Source organism: Atheta coriaria, unplaced genomic scaffold (genome assembly GCF_025399875.1).
Source record: "Atheta coriaria isolate IRGN ID8LTWV9N9 unplaced genomic scaffold, Caltech_Dcor_3.1 hic_scaffold_9_pilon, whole genome shotgun sequence".
Taxonomy (NCBI): Eukaryota; Metazoa; Arthropoda; class Insecta; order Coleoptera; family Staphylinidae; genus Dalotia; species Dalotia coriaria.
In genome coordinates, this window is record NW_027045451.1 from 5283829 (window position 1) to 5307074 (window position 23246).

The window sequence follows — 23246 nt, forward strand, 5'->3', positions numbered from 1 at the left end:
ATTTTACCATGGAATCAGTTTTTATAACCTTAATAGATTAACATCTGTTCTGCAATGTTTCATCACTTTTTCCATTAAAGTGAGCGTATTTTTACCAATTCTAGTTGTTTTTATACGTAAAATATGATCGAATCGTGTCCTAAGAAACGTATGCTGCTAGGAATAACTGCATTAGGAATGTAAGTTCTTTTAATACTATATTTTTTCATCTATAATTATGTGTGATGGCACAGTTTTTGTAGAAAATCATGCACTGGAGAATATTCTTTTGTTTTATTATCTGAATTCATAATATAAGGTTCATACTATTAGTATTTTGCATGTAAAATATGTAATTGCTTGCAATGATGATGTTTATTAAGTGATGAAAAGTAAATACTAACTGAATATTGTTGTAGATTAACAGTGTTAGTGCTAATAGTTGAGTCTCACTGGACAGACAGAACAAATCCATCAAGAAAACGCATTTTCATTGTGGAGCAAAACTCTTCATGCTTTGAGAAAGAACATTTTGAGATTGTCAATGAGTGTGAACCATGCACAGGTAATTTATGCCTCTAAATTAAATCAAGAATAAAATGTAAAATTTCTTATTTTCCTATTGCAGATTTTGAAATTGCCAGTAAAAGCATAGGAGTCTGCATCCACACCCACTACAAAGAAGTCCTCAAATGTGCAGGAGGTGAAACAGTTACCAGAAGTTGTGACAAAACCGCATACATTGAAGAACGAATCTTCTGGCAGTTTGAAGGTTTTATGTTTTTTGGTGCCATCATCAGCACACTCTGTACAATCAGCAGAAAACGCGTGTTAAATCGACGAGTATTGCAACGTATGCAGAGACAACTCGCTAATAGTGTTTAATTTATATGACAAACAACAAATACTTGATTACAAAATGGCGGCTACGCTGTATATCAACACCAACAGCGACAATATTCACGATACACTAGAAGTAGATCTTGAAACTCTTCTAGTATTAAATGTCTATAAAATTTGTGACATTGGTAACATTAAGTTGGAAATAATCCCAAAGAAAGACTTAGAAAAACCTTTATTTAAAACAAAATGCGATAGTAATGTAACAATAGGCGAAGGTAGGCCACACAACACACAATCAGAAATGGTTAATTACGTAAAATTACCAGCACTCGTTCAGGATATCCAGGGCAGTAAGAGTATTGTAGCTGGTATTTGTTCTGTTGCACGACAACTGATAAAATGCTCTCTGGATAACAATGCGTTGTTTTTGTTGGGATTTCGTGAGTCTTGTCTAGCGGCATGTAGTGAATCGTCAATATGGACGAAATTCTGTGAAGTTGACATGGTTTCAACAGTTCGAAACGTCCTTAATGATGTTAATGAAAATAACGCCACAAAACTTTTAATACCAGATGACTTAGTACGGTTTGAATATCACATGCAACAACCTGTACGCATGCATAATGTATACAAAGTCGCGAGAGATACACAAAAAGACAAATCTATTAAAAGTACAGTTCCCATTTCGGAGTTGAACATTCCGCATTGTTACAGTGAAGGACCCGCCATGACACTTGCTGACATTATCTTACTACCATCTATAATTACATTAATGTCCAGCAAATACTCTGAAGAAATATTTATGAAATACTTACCTTTGACTTATCAATGGATACAAAAGATGAAAGATTTTGATGGTTACCAAAAACTGGTTGAATTTAATTTAAACATTGATGAAGCAATTGTGAACTATGATGAGTGTTTAATTAATCAAGAAATTAAAAAGGAAAGTTTGTATACTTCAGATCCAAATAGATACAAACCTACAAATAGAATCTACACGAAACAAAATGATATTGAAAGCGCGTTAAATATAATACAATCATCTGCCATCTCAATAATAGAAAACTCTGATGAACCGTTCGGTACCGAGGTTGAATTTAACTGGGAGGATATTCCAATGATGCTTCGACCTGAAGGAGGTGCCCTGCCTAAGAAACGTTCGAAAAGGAAAGAAGAACAACTTGAAAACTTGGCGAGAGCTGTTGTTAAACTTGCAAAAATTGGTAAAACTAATGGAAACATCAAAATAGTTGATTTTTGTTCAGGTTCTGGTCACTTAGGTCTACTTCTAGCACATCTTCTCCCTGATTGTACGATAATCTTAGTTGAAAACAAAGAAAAGAGTCTGGAACGCGCCCTGGATCGCATAAAATCACTAAATTTATCTAATGTCATAGTAGTTCAATCAAACTTGGACTACTTTCAAGGTTCATTTGATATAGGAGTATCTTTGCATGCCTGTGGGGTTGCTACTGATCTGGTTATGCAGAGCTGCATTGACAATCGCGCCCATTTTGTGTGTTGTCCATGTTGTTATGGTGGGATTCATGATTGTTACCATCTCAAATTTCCAAGAAGTGTAGAGTTTCAAGAAGGGGTGCAAGTTGCTGATTATTTAAAGATTGCGCATGCTGCGGATCAAACTCATGATAAAGAAAACGCTAAGACATCTCAGGGTTATCATTGTATGGATATTGTTGATTCGGATAGGTGGTTGTATGCGAAAAGCTGTGGATATGATGTGTTCTTGAGCAAGTTGAAGCCTGAGACTTGCACGCCTAAGAATAACATGTTGGTTGGCATTTGTTTAGATAATTAAGTTGTTTTACTGAAGGAGAAAACAATAAATTTTGTATTATTTAATATTTTCATAACTGAAAAGAAGTTGAAGACTGGAAGTGTGTTGTGGATAGAAGGAGATTTAACGGAAGTTAAATTTCAGTGTAAGTGAAGGTTCAAAGATGGCGCTGAATAGTAAAAACATTTACTTCTAGATGGCATTGTACAAATACTACGTAGTACTACAACAGATGGCACTATGTTAGTTCTAAGCTCGGAAAGTTTATAAAGCAGTTTATGTACTGGACGATGCCCAAGATTCGGTACTCTGGTTTCCCTTCAAAGCGAATAAATCTTTCGCCTTTTACTAAAGATTTCCGTGGAGGGGAACAACTCAAATGAGTCTGTAAACAATTTTTTACAGGCCCAGCAATTTATTGCAGGGCCGTCTAAACGAATCAAATATAAACTTCCCTCAAAAACCTCTTCATTCTTCTTTAACTTCCACTAAAGTCTTCGTTTTTAACTCGTTCTGAGTATCTCCCCATTCGTATACCTCGCTTTGACCCACTCCCCAATAAAACAAAATAAAGCCAGTGTTGATCCGATCATCAACAAATAAAACACTCCTTGCACTTCTTTGAATTCTTTCGCTGTATAATCCCTGTCACTGAACAAATTTCTATTAAAATCCTTCAAATCTTGCAACGATTGATCCCCGGAATACTTCTTCAACATTCCCGAAACAAAACCATACTCCTTCAACATTATCATCCGTGTATCCAAGTCTCGAAAATACGGAGAATTCCTTGCAACCGCAAACACATTGTAAGTAGACTGGATATTATCCAACAACAACTTCAAAGTAACCAAATCAGTATTTGTCAGTTTATAACCAGCGAAGACATAACTATTCAAAAGAAGATCCACCCCAGTGCAAACACCAACCGGAGGCGTAGTTTCCAGAATAATCATCATATCAGCAAACTTCATCTTATCCGGCTCCATTGAAGCTCTCAATAAACCCTGACTGAAGTCCCCAAGTGAGTAACACCTCAGTTGTCTATCAATAGCATCTTGAAACGTATTAATCGGTTTAGTTGTAGGTGGAACATTCTCAATCGACGTAAACCCAGCAGAATATGAAGTATTCAAGAGGAGACTTGCAAAAGACCACATCAATACCACAGCATGAAAGAATTTCGAGTGTGCTTGACTTGTAGTACTGTTAATTGCATAATAAGACAAGGCCATCATCAAATAATTATCAACTGGTCGACGTTCATGCCATTTTGCGATGTATTTTATCACCTGGGAGATGAGTATGATTGCTACAAAGATGATTAGCCATACACCAATGCTCAAACTTTGAAATACGTATGTTTCTTTAGGAAGAAGCATGGCATCCGGTACTAGGAACGTAGAGGTTACACCCATATAAGGATGAAGAAAGTCTAAATCATTCGAGAGGATTCTCGACTGCCAGATTGCTGATAACCCTACATCAGCTTTATGATTTTCTAAATCTGCCAGAATTTCATCCCATGAATACATCGGACGGACCTCAATCTCCACTGGCCAGTCAACTGTAAGCAGGTTGAGAAGTTCAACCTCTAAACCAGACACATGTCCGTTTGGTATTGTTAAATCAGGTGGTTGTACTAATGTGAAATATGGAGCCAACTCAAAACCTAAAACTTTTAAATTTGTTCCAGGTTTGAAGACTATTTGTCTTTTATGTGTACATTGATGTTCTAAAGAGGTATATGTTACTGTTTGGTTCATATCTCTTGTGATTATTTGGATGTTGTTCAAATCGGGCGGCCATTTTGTGATAGACCATGTAAACACACATACATCATGATATTTTGCATCTTTTATGTAAGTATTCCATAGGTTATTAATAGTTTCACTTGGGTTTATGAATATGAATAGTATTCTCACATGAGGTTGAAATTTGTACCATTCTGGAGTGTTTTCACTTGTTTTGGTGACAATTACAATGAAACTAGTAGGTGTACACTTCTTATGTCTTGTAATGTTGTCAAATGTCTCGATAAAGATGGAGAAATTTATAGAACTTATGAATTTGTCGGTTATGTAACTGTCACTTTGATTTTCAATAACTTCTTGAAGATTTTCATCTGTTATTGAAGTATCTGTATTATTCATTGCATCTTGGTCACTTTTTGATGTAATTACTAATAGAACACAAGTGTTATTCGGTAGTAATTCTGTTATTATTCGAGTTATCTCAGGTGTCTCCATTTTGTTTTCTGTTTGTGTTTCTACAAAACATACTACACATAAGAGTACAGTTAATATAAGACGTTTTTTGATGATATTCATTTGTTTCATTGTGGTTTGTTCTCTTAAACACACCAAACACTTCTTTGTGAATGAATTGCTTCACCCTTTGATAGTTTGGTGTTAACATGATTATTTATTAATACCTGGGCACTTGAGATGTAATTACGATTAACAGAGAATGTTTTGTCAACTTAAACACGAAAGTACTCCAAAAATAAACTAATTCTAATTCACTAGACACCTACCAAATTTTTCGAATAATTAAATCAAAATCACTGAGGTTTGTTTTTGTATTCTTTTGATACCGTTGAAAATTGCTGTGACCAAGCACCAGGTCGATCAAGTGGAACAAAATGTCGCTTGATGTTGTCTCTGGATAATGGGCTTATAATTGGTAGCATGTTATCGTTCTGTTTCCATCGACGTTGTACAGTATTATCACCTGATTTTATCAGGTCCAATTTTGTGACATGTTGACTTTTACGACTCACTTTCTTTCTGATTTGTTTTGTAATTCCAATTGTAAGCCCAACTTAGTTATTTATATTTTTTTGTATTGTTTCAGAAAAATTGAATGACATTGATGTGTCAGCGGAAGGGTTGAATTGTTATTTCTGGAATTTGATGTAATAAACAACATATCAAAACAAGTGAGTAGACATAAATCAAAACGACAATAACAAAAATAACAACTTTATATTTTAGACAGTAATCACATCAGTATTATACTCTCGGTATTTTCATAATAAGATGGAGTCATGTGAAGTGGATGAAGAAAATGTTATAAATGAAAATAAATTGCCGGCTATTACATGGGAACCCATTCCGGCGGACATTTTGTTTCCAAGTGAATTGAATCAGCACCTTAAAGATGAGATAAAGGCAAGAAATGCTAATTTAACATTATATTTTGTATTATTGAGTTTTTTATTAAAGTATTTGGTGCAAGAGAACACAATGTTGAAGAAAAACGTTCACGAACTTGAGAAAAATGTAAATAATCAAGATGCACAATTAACTGAGTACAAGCTCAAGGAACAACAACAAAATAACGAACAATTCCACGTTAATGATATTACCAGAGCTAAAATAATAGAACTATCAAAGAAACTTAGAGAAAAATCTGCGGAATTACTGCATTATAAGACAAAATGTTCAAAATTGGATCAGAGCCTAGCTATAATGAAACAGAACGAGGCTGATCGAGCAGAATCAAGTAGAAGTTGTACTTTTAATCCCTTTATAACTTCTGTAATGTAATGATATTAACTTCATAATCATTTTAAGCACAAGTTGAAGAAAAACCTGAAAAACCGCCAGAGTCGGAACTTAAGTTGTTAAACGATAAAATAACTCACTTGAATTCTAAATTATTCGAAGAAAAGAATCATGCTTTATCTTTAAAGAATGAACTTAAATTAGCAGTGAAAATATTACAAGAAGAAGTTGGGGAACCATTTGAAAACATTCAACAATTATCGAGTAATATTCATTGGAAAGGTAGAGCGCAAGTTATTGCAGAGTTACAGTACAAATTACAAGAATCTAAAGAAAAATTGAAGAATTATCAGGATAATTGTAAGGATATTTTAGTATTAAATAAATTTTATTATTAAAAGTATTTTTAGGTAATAAACCAAGCGATGGTACATTGAAAAAGACTTATTTTGAACAGAAAAATATAAAATTAGGCAGGGAAATTGATAGTTTAAAAAGCGAGATTGAAGCTCTCAATAAAAAATTAGATCATAATAGGTTAAAGATGAAACACATTGATGCAGAGTGTAATAACTGGAGATTGAAATATTCACATATGGCTGATCAACTGGATAAAGAACGTAATCTTATAAATACTGTCACAGTAAGTAGTAGTTCTTTTTCTTTTTAAAAAGAAATTATTTTTATATTAATACAAAATTTATTAGGCGACACATTCAAATAGTCAATTAACTCTTTCTGAGAATCTCAAACGTCGTGATCGTCAAGTGGATAAACTACAAAAGGAAAATAAAGAACTAAAATTGCAGCTTAAGTCAAAAGAATGCGATATTGAGAATCTCAATAAACGAATTCAAGAAAAAGAACAAATTGCTCCAAGTAAGGTGTCTCAACCACCAAACACACCTAATAAATCATTAACTCCAAATCAAATGGATGCTGATCGTCTAAGATTATTGGAACTTTCGAAAGTATATTCACAACGTGTACAAAAAGAAAGAGAAGATAAACAGTCGTTGGAGTTATTATATAGAAGTGAACGGCAGAAAGCTGCTAAGTTAGAAGCTAATTTAGCAAGAGCAAAATTACAAGAATCTGAAAAGACTTCGCAGAGTTCTTACGCTTCGCTGATAGCGCGACCTACGTATGAGGAGAACGTCGAATTTAAGTTGGAGATTGCCGAGGAGAAGATAAAGGCGCTGGAGACAAGGTTGCGCATTGAAAAGACTGAACGCGAGCAAGATATGCGCGATTTTAGTGAGATAGTACAAAATTATCGACAGTAGACTACGTAGAATTGAATATGTAAACATTTGAAAGAAATTGTCAAAAGAACAAGTCTACATTTTGTTTTTGTTATGTTTCCAGCATTTTTAAGTTGGCAGCAATGTGTGTCTTCCTATCACATGTTATCCGTTATCCGGCGACTCGTGAGGTAGAATCAGTTAAAACGTGCTGCAGTGATTCGGTTAACATTTCTTAGTGTAGAAATTATAAATTATAAGTGTAAATGATGAAAGTTCATTAACGGTAAGTGTAGCAGTTGATTCTAAACATACTTCAAGTATAACTGTATCATTTTTTACATTCTCACTTAAATCCGAGGTTATATTTGAACAGGCTGTAAATTTGGTTAAATTCGATGCCACCGAATGTAAGCAATGATTAGTATTAACGACTGCAAGCATATTCAGAAAGTTCCAATCAGTAGAACAGGTTAAATTATTAAATTTTTGAAAATTTTCATGAAAATTGTGAAAAGTGCAACTTTAGATTTCTCTCCTTTATGTTTTCAGTATTGTGTAGTTGGCAGCACTGTGCACATCCCAATGGCGTCCTTTCCGTTGACTCGCTTCGCAAAAACATTTCTACCGTTCCGCAGTGTGTCGTTAAGAACTCGGTTATTTAACAATTCTAGCATTCAAAATATTGAAACTACAGTTAAGGTAAGTGCAAGAGTTAATCCTAAGCATGATATCGGCGAAATTCGAGGTTATATGTTCAATCTGTAAAATTGGTTAAACATGGCGAGCACAAAATGTTGCTCTTTCATTTGGTTTTCATATTTTGCTCCACTCTTGTATGATTGCATACAATCACATATACAACCTCTTCACCTGAAATAATTAAAACTTGGTATAAAAATTCGACAGATTAAAACCATCTTGATGTTGGTTTATGTACTAAATTGTAATATAATTGAATTTTCAACGTAATATATAAACTATACATGTACATATTTAAAGCGATTCTCGTATTGTTGCTTTCAACATGTTTCTTACATCCGCTTCGCTTAAAATTAAGAATTTTATCGTAAAATTTACATTCGCTCGCCGCCTGCTGCTTAAATTTCGCGTAATACTTAATAATTTTGACTTATCCATCGTAAACAACAATTGGAAAGATATTTGTAATGCATCCAAAGTGATGTTGAACAATATCGAGCATGATGCACTTTTATAAATTGCATTTATAATTCTTTTAAATCTCAATCTAGAGACGTAAACGCAGTTCTATCAAAAATATTTGTAGTGTATAAAAGTTCTAGTAGTATGTATTTTGGAATATTTTAGACTTAGTAGATTAGAATAATTGCTACATACATTAATAAGGCTTTGTTTTTGTTTGTTTGTGTTTTGATTCGTTAACATTGTGTCGTGTGTTAGCTTATTGCATACATCTTCATTAATTACTAGCGTATTATTGACGTTTCACTTTGTTATAAGGCACTTTCGTAGGGTCATCGTAAATAATTTAAATTTAAACTTTTCTCTTACAAGTTTTGGCAAGTCTTCTCAGCCTACAAATAGTAATATACAAATGACAAAGTAAATGCTTCATGCGGAATGTTTTTTAGTGTGGCGATATTTCAAAAAAGAGGTTTAAATTATTTTCGTAGGCTTTCAGCTAATTTTCAGTTTAAAAAATGCTTGTGTATAAAACGTTTAAATTTTCGCGACTTGTACATAATTAGCCGGTAACATGCCAGTCTTTCCGGTGCGTTCTACTTCACCCGTCATCCAGCCGCTATCAATGCTTTGCACATTGATAATATAATCGCCTTCCAAAAAGCTAACTTCATCGGTATCCTGCGCTTCGTAATCGTAAATAGCCCGGTAGACTTGGCCTGTCGACAGTGAACCGTAATAATTATTCACTGGATCAATATCATGCACAGATCCAATATGCCTTTGCGGTGGGTTATTCACAGCGCCCTGTTCGCTGGAGTAAATCAACGTCTGCGAATTCGAGTTGGCATTTCCTGCCGCTGGATAAGCAGCTTGTTGTTGATGTTGATATGACTCCTGTGGATCATAATCGCTAATCTTTCCAATATGATGTGGATTGCCAATTTGGGGTTGTTGATGATGTTGCTGAGGCTGGTGCATGTGTTGAGGCGGTTGCGTATTCACATTAGCATTATGATACGTCTGCGAATGAGATTGAGACTGTGATTGCGTGGCATATTGCTGCGGGGGCGGGATATTCGGCGGTGGGACATTCGCATTGGTGGCGTCCAGGCTGGAGTAACCATTTTCATTGATGGAGCGTTTGCTTTCCATGTTCGCCTTGCGCTCCAGATCGCCGTGGTAGGCGACATTGCTGATAATCCGTGTGTTCGCCTTGATGCGCTGCATCTCTGGGTCGTCGGCCACCTGCGTAAACTTGCCCTTACTCTTCTCGAAGTCGGCGTGGTAACTGATGTTCGATTGGATTTTTGTGTTCTCAGCGATGCGGCGCAGCTCGGGCGTGACCGCCACTGTCGTCGCTTTCGCCTTTGGGATGTGGCTAAAACAAAAAAGCACACATTTAATTACTTAAATTACTCATGCGTTATTAAACTAGCTTTGTCAGCCGCCTGTGTGTGCCTAGAAAGTTCACTTCACAGCTTCACTCGCCTGGACATAACTTAAGTCAAGTTTAATTGACCAGTCGAGCAATGCATTGAACGCACATTTTTTGAATCAATGACATGTTGCTCTTCTTAAGTGTGTGTCTTGTTTGAGATAACTAACGAGAAACACGTTTCGTATGTGCGCGCAACCAAAGATAATCGCTTAATTCGCTGATTAACGCTGCGATGTACGAGTGAAATTAATATCTACAGTTAGATGGCTTACATTGATTCAAAATATGTCCACTGCGGCATATGTCGCATTGTAGAATTTCGTAGGCATTAAATTGAGGTTATACTTACGCCTCGCAGTATGGCTCCTTGTCCATGCCTTTGTAGTTCCGCATGTTGAGCGTCATCCCGCAGACTTTGCATTTGAAACAGATCTTGTGCCATATCTGCAAGCAGCGGAAACATCACGTGAGTATTCAACTCGGGGACTGAGACATTTCATTCAATAGCCCATTATAAAACACTCCAACAAACAAATTCTAACCAAACATATACTCAGTCAAGCGTAGAGTACATACACACTGCACAAGGCAAACAGAATAAAAAAAGCACACACACATCAGTAAATGTTTGCGTAAAACAATGGGCATCGTTTACAATTTAACAGATGAGAACAGTCCATGATACTCCAATTACAACGCACACAATAAGTTTCATTGTCGACAGACAACAAACATGCAAAACGGAAGAATATTACATATGAGCATACAATACATTCAAATGTATGTGCGTATGTGGAATCTTGAAACGGTTTAATATAGACAACAACAAAGAGAAACAGTTGCAACTTGCAACAAACTTAAAGCGGTCGAGAGTGGATCGAAATTGGTGTTAAATTCTTGTGCGTTGAGATTCTCAAGATGCAATATCATAAAATCAAGTAAACCATATGGTTTACACATATATTTACGCATAATCCGCGTTTATTCATTACTAGATGGCCAAATAATCTTCGTATTCAATCATTAATAAAAGTCGTCTTAAATGATTTTGAATTTTTGAAAATGATTCACCTACGTAAAGAAAAACTCCTGTTCTAGAATAATTTAAACGATTCACACGATAAGACCCTACTTCACCTATTTTGATAACCTACATACATTATTTTAATTCGGCGCCGTTTTAAAAGCCGATTGGCTTAATTCCGAAGGAAAATCGCTGTAAACACACAACGAAAATACCAACTTGTATGTTAAATCTAAATAAAAAAATTCTCGTGAAGCATACAGCGGTAATCATGCATATAATGAAATACACTTGAAACTGCCTTATATAAAAAAGGTGACTCACAGGAAAAAAGTGTGACAAATTTTATAGAAAATTGCATAATTTACAATTTTTATTCGACCTATCTCCTGATAAAACTAGACATTCGCCTGATATATGTAAAAAACAAAACATTTCTTGCACATTTGACCATTTACCGATAAAGAATCAACGTTTGAGCTTTTACAAGAAATGCTCCCAATATATTCGCAATATTTCTTCTCAATTTTTGTTTCAATTATTTGAAAATATAGATATTCTACTATTTGAATTAAAAATAATATAAATTGATATCATCATTTAACTTTGGTTAATATAAACAGAGTTATTATTCATTCCTAAAATATAATACCAGGTATTCATATATTCGTATCATTGTAACAATATTTGATTTCGAAAAAGAAATCACCGGAACAAACCCAATAAATAAGTGAATCACAAATTATCCAAACACTCTTAATTGATGACGCTAATTTAATGCATGTGGTTAACGTATTGCACATTATGTTAGAAATGACATCATTCTAATCCGTCGGAATAACCACATTGCTCGCAATTTATTAATCTATTAATTTTACCGCAGCACAAGCACTGTTGGCTAATTTAGCAGTGAAATCTAAACAAATATTTGTATTGTTGTGCTGTGCACTCGTGCGAATTGTAATGATTAATAAATTACGGCGAATAATTACATATTTAAGCTAATTATGTTTAATAACATAATACGCTTTTAAAAATGATGTGTTGACTAGTGCGTAATATTCCGTGAAACTTGATATATTAATAAACAATTCGTTTATGCAATCTCACCGAGTGGAGTAGATGTGTTACGCGTTACATAACTTTATTGTGTAAAATAATCACGTAAAAAAATCAGTTAAATCTGCATGCGTACAGCGGTTTAATTCAGTGCCACTTGCGTGATAAGCGGTTATCAGCAATAAAATTTCGGCGGTGTTGAAAACGTTCCAATCGCTAGAAACAGGCTAACATGTTATAAATGAAATGGTATTTTTATTTAGTTAATCGTTCATAGTTAAAATATTCGAGGAAACGCAATTCTATGGTAGTTGAGACACTTAAAACGATAATAAAATAGCTATAACTTTAAAATTATTTGGTCTCGACTAAATACAATAGGTGCAACAATAGGGAATTAAAGTTTGTTATGTTTCCTGTCTGCGATTTGGAGCAAACTTAATGTTACTCAAATAACTCAGTCAAAATTAGTTAACAGTGTTTATGTTCAAATTAAATGCGCGTGGAAGTAACTTTACTAAAATTACAAGATTTAACTTACGTTTATTCATAGTTCTTGGAAATTTTAATATTTTTGAGACTACATAGTTTAGAAATAAATAGGCTTTTAAGTGTATGGTGTGCGAAAACAAGTTGCAACCTTATCTTTTGCAATTATTTATTTCGTAACACCCTAAAATGAAAATGTTCATAGAATTTTGAAAATGTGAATTGCTTTCTTCCACTCAAGAGATATCGCGCCAAGTGATACTCAATATTTTTTTATAGCAAATTTAAGCATTTTCTTATAGACTAGAAGTAGTAATAGTAAATTACATCAAAATATGAATGAGCTAGAATGCATTTCTCTCACTTTAATTCTAGTTTTTCATAATATATTGCGACATTACCAACGATGTGCGATGAAACAAATCTGTAGCATCACGAAATAATACGGAAGTCAATATGTTGCAATTGATTTTGATATTACAATTTTTAAATTGTGAAAACGGTAAAATTGTCTAAATAATTTTAAAATTCAAAAGTTTTGGGAAGCGCAGTTCTCGTTGTTTATTTTTTCCTTTCTTATTTCTTGGATAAAGTCTGTGATTTTGCTACAAGAAATAGCCTATTTCTTATTTTTATAAATAAGCTATTACATTGTAAAGTTTTATCAATATTACTTTAGTAATTTTCCGTGAAAAGGAAAACAAAAAAAAAGATTTATTTAGATAAGTAAAATACATTCGTCGGAAGTTGGAACTTATAGCCTCTGAATTATTGCGAAATTCCAATTTCGTTTATTGGGTAAAAGTGAATTTACTCTTATGCTTTTTTGTGTTACGTCTACTGCGCAACATAAAAGTTTTAATAACACGAGCGCCAATCACAGAGTGTTTACACGGGATTCCAATAATGTCTTGATAAACACCGATAAATATTAGTACACTACTAACTATATATATTATTGGTCTAGTTTCCAATATTTGAACAAACAGACGTGAAACTAGTAAATAGTATTGATGGCGCTTCAACTCTGCACTTCCCTGATTAGTTCAATATTTATTTATGGTGTGAACAAATATAACACCATCAGAATCGATAATTAAAATTTAAATATACGTATCTATAACACTGAATTAAACCTTGTAATCAAACTTTACGCACGTTTCACCTTGATTTATCAATTAATGCATGCATAAACAATGCAACTTAATGCATACACCTGATTAACAATATGAATTTCCTGTTGTTTGTACGCCATGAATAATTTACGAGAATAACAGATAGCAGTTTATAATTTTTACATAACTAAACTAAAGTGTAGTTATTAAGTCGACTTAAGTGCAAGTTTTTAAGGTTAAGTTCGATTCCGGACTTGTTCGTAGTGTCATGTTGCGCCTCCTCTCCTTTGATGAGTCACGCGCGACTTCGGCGCGGCCTTTCCGCAGCGGCAACGACCTTGCGCCGCCGACGACTCCGGCTTACTTCAACCGACTTAACAATATTTATCATTGCTAGCCGGCAGTTGCTTAATTCCACGGCGCGAAACCGTTAGGCAAATAAATAATAACCGACCATCAGCAGACAGCGCGACCTCAACATTGTCACAAACGATGTACATGCAAGAAAAATGTCGAAATAAAGTCACATAACTTAAGCCACAAGAGGCACGTTCGAAGCATGTTAGTACATGCAAACAGACATCGACACCTGAGTACTCACGATGAGTACGTGATGTTCGCTGATTCTAGTTCAAGACTTAAGTCAATACAAGCGGAGTGACAGCGTAAATAATGTGCATGCGTAATGTGCGATGTAAATTTAATGTAAATAAGTGACTGGAATGTGAGGAAGGAACGTGATCAATACAAATTGTTCAATTTTTAGATTTTAATTGAATTATAATATTTAAAAGGATGACATTGTAAAAAATGGCTGATAAAATGCAATTTGCGTCACCTGGTTAAACGTAACCCAGGAAATTTGCAGTAAACCAGACCGATGAGTCATTGTAAAATGTTAACATTCAACATTTGCATGTTTTATGCATTGTGGACGTTAGGAAATCAAGGTGTTTAAGCGGTTCGGCCGCAATCCGTTTTAAGTTCAATGTGTGCATTATGAATGATAATATCTTGTTCAAACAGACGCATATTGTCATGGCATATTTTACAGTATTTATTTTATTGTGGTGCGAATGAAAGTCGTAAGAAATTCCGAGCAATTTGCGCCGGTAAACGTTAATTTTATGGAAATTTATTGGCTTCTTATTTCTATAACAAGCTATTCTGCAGGAAGCTTTCACTCCAACTTGAAGAGTTGGTATGTGTACCTCTAATTCCAATTCAGGTATAGTGTCGTTTTTATCGTTTGCATCTGGTATTGATCGAATATAGACAAGCAGATGGAAATCTAGTTAGATTCTGATTCGGATAGTTTTTCGAGTTTGGTGACTGTGGGTGCACCAGTGTGACCGACATTTTCGAGAATGTTAATAGATTTTAATGAATGATGTTTTAGGGCAGGGCACATCGCGGCGCACACATGCAACGAAAGCCACGCAACACGGTGTGCGGCGGCTGCTGTGCGCGATCCGGCGTGATCTCTCTCCTCTCACACTCGCGCGCCGCTGGTGATGTATGCAGCTCGAGACTCCTTTTCTCGAAGATGAATTAACGCGACAAACGACATCGCAACCCATTCACACAAGATTCGCCTCGAAAAATTTATTGTTTCTGTATTAACTTCTCAGCTTTTGAATCTTATATTACTTCGAGATAAATTTGAAGTGTTTATTTGCTTCTAGAAGCATTTCGAAACCGCTAAACGGTCACTTACTTTGTCGAGACACTTGAGTTCCTCGGTGGGATACACCGTCTTCTCACATCTCGCGCAGCTCTTGCTCATGTTTTTATCACTGTTTCGCACAGGGGCACTAGTTTAATAGATCCTTCTGGGGGCGGCACTCACACAGGGTAATAAGGCGCGGCGCGTGTGACTTTCGATGCGAGCAGGCGACTAATTAGTGCGTTATTAATCGGTTTTCTCAGTTCGTACTCGGACGCCAACCGTTGGTATAACTTGTTGCGCCGCCTGTAAACTTCACTCGACTGAGCCGCGGAGAGCGCAACCGCAATCGAAAGCAAAACCGGCGAGGACGGAAAAATCAACGTCAGTTGTCGGCTTAAATCGGCCGCCATTACAAACAGGTCTACCAACATACAGTTTGAAAGTTAGGGATATTCTAGTAACTTTTGCAAAAATCTTCAGACAATTCAACAATATTCATTCTGCAAAGCTTACAATATTAACAAAATAGAGTGAGTAAAGATACATATTTTTATTGTATTGCCATCTCGTTTATTTATTGTATTACACAGGCCGTTTCTTCTAAAATATATAATATTGCTATGTATATTCAGCGGGTTGTGGGCTCATCACCAAACAGACAAACACACCATTCGCATTCATTTATAATATTTATACAATACACGAGCGCAGGTGTGAAGTGTAACAGTACCTGGTTTGAAAACTACTCGAAAAACGCAGCAAGCTAGAGTAAATATTCTTTCAACAATATAATCTGCGTTCAATTTTGGTTTGCGCTTTTGAGTATTCACGTTTTAGTTCGGTTCAGGCACGTTATTCTTCACGTGCACTCAATATATAGAAATCATGCAAAAAATACTTTGAAAAATCGCTCAGTAAAAAACAACTCGTACAATGTTGTTTTCCCTGTTTTATATATAGTTTGCTTTGAATCTTTGTTCTTTGTACAATCGGTTGATTTAATGTTAACAAATGAAATTCGTTGTCTTTTTATAACAAAACGTGATTTGTGATTGTTTTTGGCGTTGTACTCGTGTTTACATCATCTACATTTACATATCTTCTATAATCCTTCTAAAATTTAATAAGTACAGGGACTTAATAATAAAATCTTTAATAAAATAATAGATTGGAATGTTGTAAATAGTGTATATATCATTTTTAGTGTAAATAGTTCGCACTTGTTGTGTAAAAATAATACTTTTAAAAAGTAACTAAAAAGCATAGGAAACGTATAGGTTTAATCACAGAAAAATAAATTTGAGATTCACGTGCGTGGAAAGACGAAGAACTAATCGTACGTCTTTTAAAATTGTTATTTAACTTCTTTGTTCGCTAGGTGTTTTTGTTTTAGTTAATTTTGAAAGCTATCAGTATCATAAGACAACATTTTCGCTACGTTATTCGTGTGTATACTAATTTGGTTCTTTGTTCTCACCTGGATAAATGAGTATTTTATGCGTATGGATCTAAACGTGAAGCGTTTCTCTGAATATGCGTGTGATTGTGAAAATATGAAGATGATTTTCATATGCGTGAAATTTATGCGGAGTATTTGCTAATTTTGCGGGTTATGATCAGTTTTATCTGGAAATGGCCGCTTCTTACGTACCGTAATGGAGGCTATCGTATGCTTTGACTTTCTCCGGGACAGCGGCTAGTTCAATAGGAACTCTACCTCTTAGATCTTTTAAGCAAGTGACGAACGAAATTTTTCGATAAAATTTCGAACTGAAAACAAACAAATTTATATGAAATTTTAGTTATTAAAGCATTGGTATCGTTTATTTACCTTATAAAAGGTTTAGCCATAAATAGCATAGTTTTAATCCACATTGTTGGGTGGACGAGGTAAAGATGGCTGAGATTTTTCCTCAACTTCCGGCCGACCATCTGATAGCAACGCTTCAGCCACCGGAAGCTAGGTATACGTGTGGCGCCCCCGTGTAAATACACGAGAACATAATCTTCCGTCACAAGACGTTCCAACGTCCATAGAACATATCTAACAAGATATAAGTTAAAATACTAAGAAAATTATCTCCTTGAGATACTTACAGGAATAAATTGTCCATCACATAATCATAATCACATCTTGACTTGTCCGGTAAGAAACAAGCCGAGAATAAAACGATCGCCGTGTGTCCCCCAGCTCTTAAATATCCTCCATGAGATAAAACTCTCTTATAAGGCTCTATCACCCTCATATCAATTGTTCTCTGCTCTCCACCCGGCAGCACCATCCTCTGCCAGTGTCTGGCATGTCTCCTTTCGTCATCAGCACTCAATGGTTCTATGGGTTCAGGTGTTTCATTTCGTGAATTATTTCCTTCTACTTCAAAATCATCTACATCAACATCTACTTCTTCCATTCTGGACATGCTAGCAAACACATCCTCTGATTTTAAGGAATCTGGTGAACTTCCCAGGCTCGAGATATCACTATCAATAGGATCTTCGGTTGTGAGGACTTTTATCTTCCTCAACTTATTACTTTTCTTGCCATACGCGAGGAAATTCAAGTTTCCTTCCTTTTCGTTCATTGTCATCGCGACGTTCTGCAGATTCGAGCTGAGATGCGCCTCGTAGACAGACTTCTCGTTCTCGTTATCGGACTTGTCGTCCTTATCATCCTTATCACTCAGATCGCCGAAGTCTAACTTCGGAATGGACGGTAAAGCTTCCTTCAAGTCTTCGAGTTTATTCAGCGGCGAGCTGTTGACGTTGCCGTGAATGGAACTATTGGCGAGTGGTTTGAAATGCCGGTTCTTTGGTTTCTCCGGAATCAAGTCCGGGAAATCCGGCGTTATTGGTGAGCTGGGAGAGAACATCAGTGGATGCGAATCAGTTGCATTCTGTATGGTGTGGCTGACTTTATTCACTCTCTCATATTGACACTGCTTTGCATTGTCCAGTGGCGGAAAAGCAGGATAGTCTTCACAATCCTCACATTTTGATTCAGATGTTGTGGAGGTGTCTTGCTCAGGCAAGGTGGTGTTGGTAAGTGGTAAAGATAGTCTTAAAACTTTTGGAATGGATGTTTCTTCTGTTTCTACCATTTCTGGGTCTGAGGGGTCAGAAATGTCCATCTTTTCGGATTTGTCTGATTCCGGACTCACTTCTTCACTGTAAACCGATAAATTCTTATAAAATTTCTACTGTTATCACTTATCAGAAGGCATTTCAAGGTTAGAAAGGAAACTTTCAACAATTTGCAATAAATTACGTGTGAATTGCGTTCGTACCTCATCTCGTTTCGTCGTCTTCACTTCGTTATACGGTTAAATGGTGAGATCACATGAGATTCTACGTTCTGCGTTAAGTTTCTTTCTGTTTGAGTTATGTATTAGGACTATTTTAGAGTATTCTTAGTTTTATTTCTTCTTGAACGTATTGAGAATGTGTGAGTGATGAGAATCATATGGCTGTCAGTCGTGTGAAAGTTTAATCATGAACGAGCACCAATGAACACATTCAAAGCCGTGTTAATTTTTAATGTGCGTCGATATTACATACGATATAATTTGGCTAAATCACAACTTCCTTTGTGGTTTCGTGTTAATTTAAATTATTAATACAGATTCCAAAGCTACACATTATTTTATAATTTGTGTTAAGTTGTTTAGTTTGATTGTATGCTTATATCGGCTGCGGTGTCCGAGTGGTTAAGGAGATGGACTTGAAATCCATTGGGTTCTACCCGCACAGGTTCGAATCCTGTCCGCAGCGTTCTTTTTTCATTCAGAATTTATTTACAAAAGCGACGAATACTTCCTTTTAACTAATTCCGTGCTTAATTTGAACTCAAATTAAGGAACCCATTGTTTTCCACCCTTAGTAATATAATTTTCTAATTCTCTGATGAACAAAATAATTTAAAAATTCTAATATTGTACTTTCATCATCTTTAATAGCATTAAAACAATCATAAATAACAAACAATCATCAATAACAATTAATGTATACTCTCCTCGTCTTCAGAATCTTCCATATCAGCGGAAGTCTCCTCCACTTTATTGATAATATCACTAATTAAACCCATGATATTGTCCATCTGTTGGTTTGCCGTATCATACTCATGAAACTCTTCATCAACATTCAACTCTCCAAGATGATCCTCTAACTTTTCAGGGAAATCATCCTCATCCAAGATAACAATATGCTCCTCGGAATCTACCGTCGAATATTCAGACTTGTCTTCTTCAACTTGTTCCAATGATTTTACCTTTTGTCTTTCCATACTTTTTTGTTTTACATCCTGTCTAGTTCTGGAAGATGTGGTTTTTCCTTGCTTGCTTTTTTCTGGTTTTTCTTGTGCTATAACAGGTGGTTCAACCTCCTCGATTGTTTGAACTTCTTTTACAATAACATCGTGTATCTTATTTTTAATGAATTCTTTATTTAGAATTGTAGGATTACTGTCGATGATCTCAAATATTTGCTTCTGCAATAGTTTGAGTTCTTCTTTCTGTTCGTTTTCGCGTTCGTGGTCGATAATGGCTTTAATGGATTGCTTGGTTCCTTTGGTTGTCTTCTTTTTAGCTTTCTCAACTGTCTTGTTTTTGAATTTGTCCAAGACGTTTCTAAGTTTGTCTTTGACTGGTGTGCGGGATTGAATCTTTTCTCGTATGTGACCGGTGACAATCGTCCGCACGGATTGTTTGGCACTTACTTTTTCTTTTGGTTTTTCTTCTTTTTGTACTTGAGCTTGGGTTTGAGTTTGTGTTTGAAGCTTTGCCTTCACTTCGTCTTCTAACTTACGAATTTTACGTAATTTTTTAGGCGGCTCATCAAGAGTGGATTTATTTTCAACCTTTTCCGCACGGGAAACTTTTTCTCAACTTTTATCTCCTCTGAATCATCAACATCAACTTTATCTTTCCTTTTCCTCACAATTTTATCTTCCTGTTTCAGGTTTTCTTCAGTTCTTTTTTGTCTGAGCCGTTTTGTCGATTCTTCTACTGGAATTTCTTTTGTCCGAATAAATTTCTCTAAAGATTTTTCTTTTTTGTACTTTGTACTTATATTTTCAGGTGCATCCTTAACTTTTTTGTTCTTTCCAGAAGGTTTCACTTTAATTTCATCAGAAATGTTAGGTAAAGTTGGCTCTACCTTAATTTCTTCACTGGGTTCTTCATCAACTTCAATTTCTTCAGTAAGTTCGTTCTCAATGATAATTTCCGGCGATTCCTCATCTTCAACTTCTGAAACATCTTCTTCAATATCTTCCAGAGTTTCATCTAACAAATCTACGAGATCCAGTTCAGGACTCTGTGGAACAATAACTTCTTCCACTTCTTCAACCAGTGGTGAAGCAGAGACTTCCTCTTCAGCACTCACTGCAAGTCCTTCTAAACTTTCAAAAGTCTCATGTTCATATTTTTCCTGACTTTCCTCGTCTTCTTCTTCAACAAGAGCTTGTTGTTCTTCAATAGATTCCTGAATATTATCATCGTCATCAATTTCCTCTTCTTCTTCTTCTACATCAACTTCTGGAGATTTGGTGATTGTTTTTGCCTCTTTGGTTCAGTTTGTTGTTGAAGCACTTGCTGCTTTAAATCTTCATCTAAATAATCTAAATAGTCCTCTTTCCGCTGTAATATATACAATGCTGGTTTTGTTTTAATCTTAATAGGAGGTATAGAAAAGTAATTGAAGGTGATCTGATGAAATGACTCAATTGTATCAATAATATCGTGTGTATTCGCAAACGGCTTCAAATTCGGTGAAAATTTGCTCTTGGCTTCAGTTATTAAGTGTGTGTATTTAAATAAAGCTGGATCACTAGCTTCCAGATGCTCAGTCTTATCATATCTGAAAGAGAATAAAAACAATAAGACATGTCCATTGTTTTAAAAACATACTAACCGCCATTCTGAGTTGATTTGTGTAAACCTTGAGACGCCAGTCTGCGCAGCCAAATTATCAATATGTAAGTGTACGTAGTTTTCGTTTGCGGCTAAACGATGCAGATGTGAAATGGCCGCTCCGCCGGGATAATTCGTACTGGAGATGCTCAGCAGAAAAATTGTGAAAATCGCGTTCACAGCCAAGTGACCAAGAACACCCAGGGACAAAAGGTGATAAATTTTGGACTTTTCTCGATTATCCCAGCTAAATAAAATAAGCGGTAATAATATAGCACAAAAATATTATGCATATTTTGTATTCTTACATGCGTTGGCAAAATACAGCGACGGGCGCGTTTAAAAACGGGAACACGTAGATAATAAATCGCAGTTCCTTATGTGGTAAAAACGAGTACAAAAGTACGAATAGTAACGCAGGCACGCACAATTTTCGTACCCTGGAGTCAAGTATCATCCCTAGAGGTAATAGGAACACTGATGTCGCCATCGCTCGTGGTATGGCCGAGTAAAAGTACCACAAAAATGGTGAAGCCTGCAAATAATATTTGTAATTAATTGCACGAGAACACAAGCAATTTTTTATGAACTTACTCCATAGTCTGAACTTCTATTAAGTATGGTATTATACCATAAGACTTCGCCTTCCGGCCAAAGTGGTCTATTCCAAAAAATAGAATCAATCACAACCGATCCGCACAATACACCGATACCTGCGGGCACGCCAATGCGCAGCAATTCTTTGAACGTTATTCTCTTGTAAACTAAGTCATAGAGTAGTAACAGCCCCAAAAAGAGAACCAGTTCAGCGCGGAACACTATGATTGCTGCGCCGGAGGCGATTATAAAGCGCTTATTGTCATTATCAAGCCATCCACTTAAAGCTATCAGTACTAAAAATGGTACAATTAAATCAAATTCTTATGATTTACTTCTCAATATTTACCTAATGGCAAGGCAAATATATTTGGCAAAGGTCTAGTAAGGTAAAACATAAAGTGGCTTTGTGTCACAGTAATGGCAATGAACCACTGCACCCATCTGGGGCCAAAAATCTTCTCTAAACTCTTACACAGCTTGTTGAAAGCATATATCACACAGCATCCAAGTGCAGCTCTTACTAAAATATAAAATTATAAATTACTATCATAGGAATATTTATTAATTAACAATATTTAATATATACCTAAGTATTGTGTCCAAAATTTACTCAAGTCAAGATACTGTAACACCATGCATATTGGTGAGACAACAATTGAGATAAACAAAGGTCCCAGGAATGTTCTTGGAACCACACCAGGGAATTCATGATGATCATACTGTAATCCAAACAATGTGAAAACAATTAGTTCTTGGCACAAGTTAGATGCAGTATTGTGCAGCAGCCAATGCACAATTGATTGAGACAATCACCTCATTCAGATTGAATCGATGGTAGATGATGTCATGTATTGCCTGCAGGTTGAAGCTCTCCTCCACTTTGGTGAATGGACAAAACACCAAATGGGCCGCAGCAATGATCATCATTATCTGCGACATATTCGCCAGCTGATTTCGTTTGCCTTTTGCGTTGTTTTAGTGTAGTTATTTACATAATTAATTGAAATATGTATTGTTAAAGTTGGTGCAAACTTAAAATAGAATTATGGGCTAACCTCTGATTCTCTGATTACAGGAGAGGTGGAAGCCGCACGTCAGATGCAGTCAGATGGTCGGTCGTACGCCAGAAATTTGAAACTTTGAAGCATTTGAACATGTGTACACACGTGTGAGTGGAACGTTGCTTTTGAATCGTATCGTATTATATTTTCAATTATGCGTAGTAAACTAGTATTAATTTTACGTGTTCTTCATGGTGTACGGGTAAAATTTTGAAATTATTTTTAATATTTAGATATATTGTCTTGTTCTTATGGCAAAGGTGAATGTTTGATGTCCATGTTACTCGTGTAATCCGTATAGAACTTAGGAACATGTTTTAGTTTGTAGATATGCAGTATAGA

General features: G+C 35.6%; 7 protein-coding genes and 2 non-coding genes across 12 annotated transcripts; 5 read left to right on the forward strand and 4 right to left on the reverse strand.

The window, feature by feature from the left end:
* Window positions 1-6: 6 nt before the first annotated feature.
* On the forward strand, window positions 7-999 carry JTBR (jumping translocation breakpoint protein JTBR). The gene is made up of 3 exons (XM_065312510.1): window positions 7-179; window positions 399-544; window positions 608-999. The coding sequence occupies exons 1-3, from the start codon at window positions 124-126 to the stop codon at window positions 862-864; spliced, it is 459 nt and encodes a 152-aa protein (XP_065168582.1). The 5' UTR covers window positions 7-123; the 3' UTR covers window positions 865-999.
* Window positions 899-2688, forward strand: LOC135799405 (glutathione S-transferase C-terminal domain-containing protein homolog). The gene has a single exon (XM_065312502.1). The coding sequence runs from the start codon at window positions 899-901 to the stop codon at window positions 2642-2644; it is 1746 nt and encodes a 581-aa protein (XP_065168574.1). The 3' UTR covers window positions 2645-2688.
* A 239-nt stretch (window positions 2689-2927) lies between these two features.
* On the forward strand, window positions 2928-3049 carry LOC135799923 (U5 spliceosomal RNA). The gene has a single exon (XR_010550088.1). It is a non-coding gene; the product is annotated as a U5 spliceosomal RNA (small nuclear RNA).
* A 77-nt stretch (window positions 3050-3126) lies between these two features.
* On the reverse strand, window positions 3127-4389 carry LOC135799879 (glutamate receptor ionotropic, kainate 2-like). The gene has a single exon (XM_065313103.1). The coding sequence runs from the start codon at window positions 4387-4389 to the stop codon at window positions 3127-3129; it is 1263 nt and encodes a 420-aa protein (XP_065169175.1).
* A 38-nt stretch (window positions 4390-4427) lies between these two features.
* On the forward strand, window positions 4428-7470 carry LOC135799406 (paramyosin). 4 transcript variants are annotated; one of them, XM_065312503.1, is made up of 7 exons: window positions 4428-4485; window positions 5480-5564; window positions 5620-5796; window positions 5851-6139; window positions 6202-6492; window positions 6543-6775; window positions 6840-7470. In XM_065312503.1, exons 3-7 carry the CDS (start codon window positions 5665-5667, stop codon window positions 7416-7418), a joined length of 1524 nt encoding a protein of 507 aa, XP_065168575.1. In that variant the 5' UTR covers window positions 4428-4485; window positions 5480-5564; window positions 5620-5664; the 3' UTR covers window positions 7419-7470. The 4 variants fall into 4 exon arrangements, with proteins under 4 accessions (XP_065168575.1, XP_065168577.1, XP_065168578.1 ...); XM_065312505.1 differs by having other exon boundaries at window positions 5851-6136; XM_065312506.1 differs by having other exon boundaries at window positions 5851-6130.
* Window positions 7471-8303: 833 nt separating this feature from the next.
* Lasp (LIM and SH3 domain protein Lasp) lies at window positions 8304-15677 on the reverse strand. The gene is made up of 3 exons (XM_065312508.1): window positions 15386-15677; window positions 10331-10425; window positions 8304-9921 (listed from the first exon to the last, which is right to left on the reverse strand). The coding sequence occupies exons 1-3, from the start codon at window positions 15452-15454 to the stop codon at window positions 9078-9080; spliced, it is 1008 nt and encodes a 335-aa protein (XP_065168580.1). The 5' UTR covers window positions 15455-15677; the 3' UTR covers window positions 8304-9077.
* A 207-nt stretch (window positions 15678-15884) lies between these two features.
* Window positions 15885-18922, reverse strand: LOC135798963 (uncharacterized). The gene is made up of 4 exons (XM_065311962.1): window positions 18622-18922; window positions 17435-18502; window positions 17169-17381; window positions 15885-17107 (listed from the first exon to the last, which is right to left on the reverse strand). Exons 1-4 carry the CDS (start codon window positions 18624-18626, stop codon window positions 16981-16983), a joined length of 1413 nt encoding a protein of 470 aa, XP_065168034.1. The 5' UTR covers window positions 18627-18922; the 3' UTR covers window positions 15885-16980.
* Window positions 18923-19023: 101 nt separating this feature from the next.
* TRNAS-UGA (transfer RNA serine (anticodon UGA)) lies at window positions 19024-19105 on the forward strand. Its single transcript has one exon. It is a non-coding gene; the product is annotated as a tRNA-Ser (tRNA).
* Window positions 19106-19266: 161 nt separating this feature from the next.
* On the reverse strand, window positions 19267-22919 carry Alg12 (Alg12 alpha-1,6-mannosyltransferase). Its single transcript, XM_065312512.1, is given in 9 exon segments — window positions 19267-20204; window positions 20207-20893; window positions 20896-21190; window positions 21245-21490; window positions 21552-21778; window positions 21838-22136; window positions 22190-22363; window positions 22430-22562; window positions 22657-22919. Coding segments are annotated over 9 exon segments (3060 nt in total). The 5' UTR covers window positions 22783-22919; the 3' UTR covers window positions 19267-19331.
* Window positions 22920-23246: the final 327 nt, after the last annotated feature.

Excerpts from the sequence above, each read along its gene's own strand:
- JTBR (XM_065312510.1), top strand. The coding sequence starts at position 124 with ATGATCGAATCGTGTCCTAAGAAACGTATGCTGCTAGGAATAACTGCA. Across the intron at positions 180-398 it reads GGAATAACTGCATTAGGAAT|ATTAACAGTGTTAGTGCTAA; the intron begins GTAAGTTCTTTT and ends ATATTGTTGTAG. Across the intron at positions 545-607 it reads TGAGTGTGAACCATGCACAG|ATTTTGAAATTGCCAGTAAA; the intron begins GTAATTTATGCC and ends TTCCTATTGCAG.
- LOC135799405 (XM_065312502.1), top strand. The coding sequence starts at position 899 with ATGGCGGCTACGCTGTATATCAACACCAACAGCGACAATATTCACGAT.
- LOC135799879 (XM_065313103.1), bottom strand. The coding sequence starts at position 4,389 with ATGAACCAAACAGTAACATATACCTCTTTAGAACATCAATGTACACAT.
- LOC135799406 (XM_065312503.1), top strand. The coding sequence starts at position 5,665 with ATGGAGTCATGTGAAGTGGATGAAGAAAATGTTATAAATGAAAATAAA. Across the intron at positions 5,797-5,850 it reads ACCTTAAAGATGAGATAAAG|TATTTGGTGCAAGAGAACAC; the intron begins GCAAGAAATGCT and ends TTTTTATTAAAG. Across the intron at positions 6,493-6,542 it reads GAAGAATTATCAGGATAATT|GTAATAAACCAAGCGATGGT; the intron begins GTAAGGATATTT and ends AAGTATTTTTAG.
- Lasp (XM_065312508.1), bottom strand. The coding sequence starts at position 15,454 with ATGAGCAAGAGCTGCGCGAGATGTGAGAAGACGGTGTATCCCACCGAG. Across the intron at positions 10,426-15,385 it reads AACTCAAGTGTCTCGACAAA|ATATGGCACAAGATCTGTTT; the intron begins GTAAGTGACCGT and ends CGCTGCTTGCAG. Across the intron at positions 9,922-10,330 it reads AAGGAGCCATACTGCGAGGC|CCACATCCCAAAGGCGAAAG; the intron begins GTAAGTATAACC and ends TTTTTGTTTTAG.
- LOC135798963 (XM_065311962.1), bottom strand. Across the intron at positions 17,382-17,434 it reads GTGATGGACAATTTATTCCT|ATATGTTCTATGGACGTTGG; the intron begins GTAAGTATCTCA and ends ATATCTTGTTAG. Across the intron at positions 17,108-17,168 it reads ATGGCTAAACCTTTTATAAG|TTCGAAATTTTATCGAAAAA; the intron begins GTAAATAAACGA and ends GTTTGTTTTCAG.